The sequence below is a fragment of the Mesitornis unicolor genome, unplaced genomic scaffold (genome assembly GCF_000695765.1).
Source record: "Mesitornis unicolor isolate BGI_N332 unplaced genomic scaffold, ASM69576v1 scaffold2503, whole genome shotgun sequence".
In the NCBI taxonomy this organism is placed as follows: domain Eukaryota; kingdom Metazoa; phylum Chordata; class Aves; order Mesitornithiformes; family Mesitornithidae; genus Mesitornis; species Mesitornis unicolor.
Genome location: NW_010176527.1, coordinates 42,530 through 48,888, shown reverse-complemented (window position 1 = coordinate 48,888; position 6,359 = coordinate 42,530). Strand labels below are relative to the sequence as shown.

General features: G+C 40.9%; 1 protein-coding gene across 1 annotated transcript in view; it reads left to right on the top strand.

The window, feature by feature from the left end:
• Positions 1-4: 4 nt before the first annotated feature.
• Positions 5-6,359, top strand: part of WNT16 (wingless-type MMTV integration site family, member 16) — a gene marked incomplete at its 5' end in the record, with an annotated part of 9,269 nt that continues 2,914 nt past the window's right edge. The window contains 2 exons of the mRNA XM_010181756.1: positions 5-23; positions 2,097-2,383. Of these exons, the coding sequence (XP_010180058.1) occupies positions 5-23; positions 2,097-2,383 (306 nt within the window). The remainder of the gene's footprint in view (positions 24-2,096; positions 2,384-6,359) is intronic.

Sequence of the window (6,359 nt, the reverse complement as noted above, 5' to 3'; positions counted from 1 at the left end):
CTTCGGGCACCAGCTCAGCAGCGGTGAGTGTCCGCCCCGATGGGGCCGCAGGTGAGCCCGCTGCCGCCCCGACGGGGCAGGCAGGGGACACAGGAGTCTCCCAGTTTGCCTTTCCCCGGAGGGGTCCGGCGAGGCAGGCGCCGGTCGCTCCCTGCACCCTCCCATTTTGCTTCGTACGTCCAAGGATGACAGCGCCTTTAACCAGATCCACTTAACTGTGTCGAAATGTTATTTTTAGGCTGATGTTGGTTTTATCCCCCTTATGTTGTAATTACCAAATGAGTGGGGTAATGACACATAATATTTCGAAAAGGTCGCTTGATTGCAGGTAAAAATCTGCTCACAGCACTGCATGCAACGTGAATTACTTGGAAATGTATCATATGTACTCAGGCGGTATTGCTTAGTGCATTGAGGCTGCTTTTGTTGCGTGAACTGATAATGTAATTGCTGAGATTTACACTGAAATAGGGACATTTTGTTTGTACCAAATGACAGCACCAAAGGTCTTGATCCTGCAAGTTTCTTTTGAGCACTATGCTCGATGATTTCAGTGTAGTCATTGATGTGAGCTTATGTATTCGTAGAAACATAGAATAGTTTGAGTTGGAAGGGACCTTTAAAGGTCCAACCTCCCCTGCAATAGGCAGGGACATCTTCAACTAGATCAGGTTGCTCAGAACCCCATCCAACCTGACCTTGAATGTTTCCAGGGATGGGGCATCTATCACCTCTCTGGGCAACCTGTGCCTGTGTTTCACCACCTTCTTCATAAAAGATTTCTTCCTTAAATCTACTCTAAATCTACCCTCTTTTAGTTTAAAACCGTTACCCCTTGTCATATTGCAACAGGCCTACTAAAAAGTCTGTCCCCATTTTGTGCAATCTTTGCTCTATACTACAACAGTGATAAAACCCAAATATTAACCTTGAAAATGTAAAATAGGCAATAAAAAGTGACGCATATTGCAAAAAGGAAAAGAAAAAAACCAAACCAGGAAACAGTTTTCCCTACTATATGTAGCTGTATGTATTGTGTGTTAGTCCTTCTGTCCAACGAGAAGGACTGTTCCTGCACTCCCAAAAATGAGTGGCACTGTGAACCCACGAAGCTTCACTAGTGTGTCCTTTGGAAGCATTTTATAATGATACGAGCACCACAGAGTAATACAAACAGGAGAAGCAAACAGGAACTTTCCTGCCCTTGAGTAGGGAGACTGGAAACAACAACTTGTTTTTACAATGGTGAAAATTAGTACAGTGAAATTTTAGCTGCAGTTAATGGCCAGGCACTGATTTTCAGTTTGCTTAGAGCATATACCTCACTTAACACAGTGTAAAGATTTGCTCTACATTATGCCAGAAATCTCAGAGAGTGAGACTAGCTTCAGAGGCCCAGGTAGGTCCCTCCATGATTTTTCTGAGATTAATTAGGAACAGTTAAAGGCTTTTTATACTGCTGTCTTGCCCGTGGCCAGCTGATTCTAGGAAAAACACATGACCTAATCCTTCTTGTGCCATCCTGATTTTTGCATGGTTTAAGAGGTCTGGGGCTGTTTGCAACCTTTGTGAGTTAGAACAGCCTCAATGTTTGCTAAATTTAGCCTGAGGTAAGTTCTGGCCCTATAAAAACATAACGTGGGATCGTGACAGCTTCAAGTTCTTTCTCTGAGATCTGAACTAAGCTTTTCTTCTTCAAAACAATATGAGTAGTGAAAAGCAGAGTGGAGAGTAAGGGGGTTTGGGTATGCTTTGGTTTGGGTTTGATTTTATTATTATTATTATTAAAACTGAATTGGCTTGAAAGTTTCTGTGGCAAATAAAGTTCCCAACCAGATTTAGAAAGGATTTACCAAAAACCGCGTGGTACAAGCCAGAAACAGCACCATTAATAGCATGGTCATATGAAGAGGCCCCGAAGTCTTTTTTGGATGTGAATATCCACTGCTTTAAACAAGCTAACACTACAGACCAAGCGGTGATGGCTTTCAACTTGTAACTGTTCCCTTTTAATAATAGTCTGGCTTGTAAAATCGCCTTCCAGGAAGGCAATCAGAGGGAGTGATGAAGTAACATGTTAGTGTCTTGCTTTGTAGGCACGAAGGAGGCCGCTTTCATATACGCGGTGACGTCGGCGGGCCTCATGCACTCGGTGACGCGATCGTGCAGCGCAGGGAACATGACCGAGTGCTCCTGCGACACCAGCCTGCGGAACGGGGGCTCAGCCAGCGAGGGCTGGCACTGGGGCGGCTGCTCCGATGATATCCACTATGGAATGTCGTTCAGCAGAAAGTTCCTGGATGCGCCCCTGAAGAACCTCACGGGCAAGAGCGGGAGTGGGCTGGCGGCCATGAACCTGCACAACAACGAGGCAGGGAGGCAGGTACGTGTCACCTCCCAGAACGGCAGCGATTGCTTGTGTGCCTTTGCTGACAAAACGGTATCGACCAAATGAGATCTGTCCTTGCCTGCAGGTACAGAGGGGACCAATGAAAAGAACAGCCCTAACAGCACCGAAGCAAATGTGTACACACTCGGGATCAGAGCTGGGTTTAACTAAACTCCACAGGTTAAAATAAAATCCACAAAATAAGATTGGATCTGGAATGCCAGTCAAAGTTGTCTTGAATAGGTACTTGATATTCTGTAGCAAACTTGAAATAGTCTTGTTATCAGCATAATGCATTAGGAGTTTTTTCACCGATTATTCTGTAATGATGACCAAATGCAGGTCATCTCTCTAATTAATTCTCTCTAATACTGAATGAGCAGGCAGACTGAACATGAGGCATCGTTACCCATCAGCTGGGATCTGCGATTGAGAGTAGAAGTCTAAAATTGTTCAGATAGGAAATTGAGAGTTAACCTTTTCTTTTAAAAGGTGGGATGGAATAACACCTCTCTTTCATAGAAGCCCGCTGGTTAGGGCACTCATCAGAGAAATAAGAGAAGTCTGGCTTTGGATAGCTCTTCTTCAGCCCAGAAGACTTCAAACCCATGGCTGCAGAGGAAACTTGTATGGGTGTGTGACATTTGGTCCTCCTGTCCTGTTCTGCAGAGGATGATAAATGGGGGCAGAAACAGCCAACACAGGGCGACGTGAGACTGCAATCCAGTGCTTGTGGCTTACATCTGGAATGGCAGAGACTTGAATTCTGGTTGTTGCTTTAAAATCTCTTTCTCTGCTTTACCTTGGAGTTTTTATCTTTGTAAGTGTTTAATGGCTCTCTCTGGCCCCATAATACTTTAAATCTGTTCTGCTCCATGACACAGCTATAACTAAAGAAAAGAAATGGAGACTCTCTGGTTTTGACTACACATTTTGATGGACTCCATTGTAACTCAGTATACTATTTCCTGTACCCAGAAGCAGCATCAATGGGTTTTACTGAAAACAGCTTTCCTACCTGCCATAGATGGGGAATAGTCATAGAAAGCCATAATAAGAGCCGTGATGGTATCAGTGCAAACTATTTTAATTTAAACTATTTTTTACAGTTTACAAGGTAATATATGTTATTGAATTTAATTAAGTTATATAGTTGGAAAACTAGAAAATCTTTCAGGGACATAGGCCCTTTTCAGGACTGAAGTAGAGGAAGCAAACTTTAAACCTGAGTAGATGCTGAGAACAGTTACTGTGAGTTTAATTAGATGCCAGTCTGCTAAACCACCTCCAAGGAAAAGTGATTGGTTTTGTGTAGTAGGGGATGTTAATAAGAGGAACAGAAGATTAAGTGAGTATTTCCTTTTTTTTTGAAAGAGCAAAGGGTCATTTATCATGTTTGTAAAGAGACATAGCTAAAGGAGGAGATAATTATAGATAACATTATCTCTTAATGTAACTCTTTTTAATATACAGTACAGATATGAATTTTAACTTTAATACTCATGTTTATCATTAGACAGTGCCATTTTCTCAGTTTAAGTTGACAGTGGAAGTGTAGGTTTTTTTAGGGAAGAAGATTGCAAGGCTGCAGAGAAACTCAAAAGAGAAAGAGATGTGATTTCTGTGTTAGATGGCAGTGACACGATGTTCTCTTTCATCTGCCTGTAGCTTTATGTTAGCAGCAGCAGTAGTTTGCTGTCCTTTTGTCTTCAGTAACCGTGTTCACTTATGGTCTTCTCTAAGCTTCCTTGTGCTCATCACTCATTGCTGCAGGTGTGCCAGCACAACTCTCTGGGGTCTTGTGCTGTGAAGTGTACCAAGGAACCATTCAGCTTTAAAAAAAAATCACACACACACGCACACACAAACACACGACCCTTATTTGACTGATTTTGTTTCCATGGTGTATTTGTTGTTCATTATCTTGGAAGAAATATGTGGAGTATTTAGTCAGCTTCCGTGCATAAATATTTTGTAACTTAATGGCAAACTGTAGGATAAGACAAATATTTTGACCACTGTCCAGAGTGAAAGAGAATGTTTACTGTTGGAACTTGGGTTTTCTAGCAGCAGTATTAGCTGAAGTAAAGTTTAGCAGAACATTTCATTTTTTTAGTTTCAAAATCCTTAACTAAGAGATGCTGGAAAATGTTGCCCTTCATGTTCTGGGTCTTACAAGAGGATATTTTGCAATATATTTTGGTACCTTATGACCTTTTGTAATAAATACTATCATGTCCCTAGTTCTGTGTCTTGCAAGAGCAGTCTTCCATGGACAATACTTCTGTGTTTGTTTGGAGTTACTAATGGAGCTGGTATGTTCAGAATTCTCCTCTTTCTTTCCCACTTAGATACAAAATACTGTATTACATTTCTACATCTCCTAGTTAAATCCAAGATATATCAGTTTTAAGAGTAAGGATTCTTGAGTTGTTCACTGTTCAGGATACTAACCTGAACCTCAGAAGATCCAGATTTTGTTCCTTATTCTGCCCCAAGATAAATGTTCGTAATCTTTTAGCATTGTAATATTCAGTGTACTTAGATGTAGGTATGTGAGTTGGTCACCTCTGCTACTTATATAAAAGGATGAGGGGAGTCAGGCACGATAGGTTGACCATTCTTGTATTAGTATTTCTTTACTGATGGAAGAATTCTGCTCAGTTCTCCATTTATGAAAATTTATTTGATCTGCAAGACTTGTGTTCTCACATTGAAATAGCTTGGCTCATCAGAGGGTTTATTTTTACTGATACTTGTGGGTTGGCAACAGACCCACCAACAGTCTGCAACTATTCTTAAGTGTTGTACCTCGAGTAGGACATGTGCTTCATGATCAATCAAGATGAATAGTCCTATGAGTTCTACCAGTGGCTTAAATTAGGCTGTTTGATTACAGGCATCGGTTCTCATTGCAAAACAATTACTGGCAGCCTCTGTCTCCCAGCTGAGAACAGTGCCTGCAAACAAAGAGCTTAACTTGGAGATATTAGACATTAATTGGCATTAAGGGGTGTATAAACTGTGATTCCACTGACACTCTTTCACTGCAGACCAACCTCTGCTTTCTGCCCATCTACCCACACTAGTGCTTCTAGACTCAATCACATTTGTAGTTCTTGCATTCATCTGATCATCCATACACTGCTAATATATGCTGCATTTTTATATTTTGATATCAACACGAGACTCCAACATCAGTTTCTGCTTCTGTTTAGAAACTCTGTCTCCCTTTAGTTTTCATTAATTTATCCTCAGAGAAAGACTCTGACTGTCATCTGCTGGACTACTTGCTCACATGGAAATAACCAACCTTTAGCACCTAGCAGACATGTCCAGTGCTTCCCCTGACAATTTCTGGATTCTCCCACTTTACTGAGGTTTCACTATGCTCGAGTCTAGCAGTTTTGTAAGTACACTTCTTTCCCCAAGCCAAATTGTATATTTTTCCCCTGTTGTTTCTGTCATGCTGCAGTAAAAGCAAGGATTCCATCTATAACCTTATAAATCTTATAGTACAACCTGATTTCAAACTACTTTTGAGATTCTACTTACTTACCTTGATACAAATAACTAATCACTAGAAATTGGAAAATACTATTAAATAATTTCTGTTCGTAAATTGTGTGTAAAATTTATCTTTTGGTATCATGTTTCTCTTTCGCTTGACATTTTATTAGGCTATCTGCATTCTAACAGAGAATTTTTGTCCTTGTATCTCAAATTCTTATCTGCCTCAATCACTGTTATGTCTTAATGATGCACATTCTGACTACTCAGCAATTTCCGTATTCATAGAGTCTTGATATATGAGCACCAGGTCAAGTCTGTCTATTAATTAAACACAAACTATTCTGTGAAGGAGAGAAGATAAATACCCAGAAGAATTGATTTGCCAGTTGATTTGTCACTGAAAGGGTCTCTGTGGGCTCTGGGGTGAGGATCTGCTTGTTGCAATGTTCTTATTCCT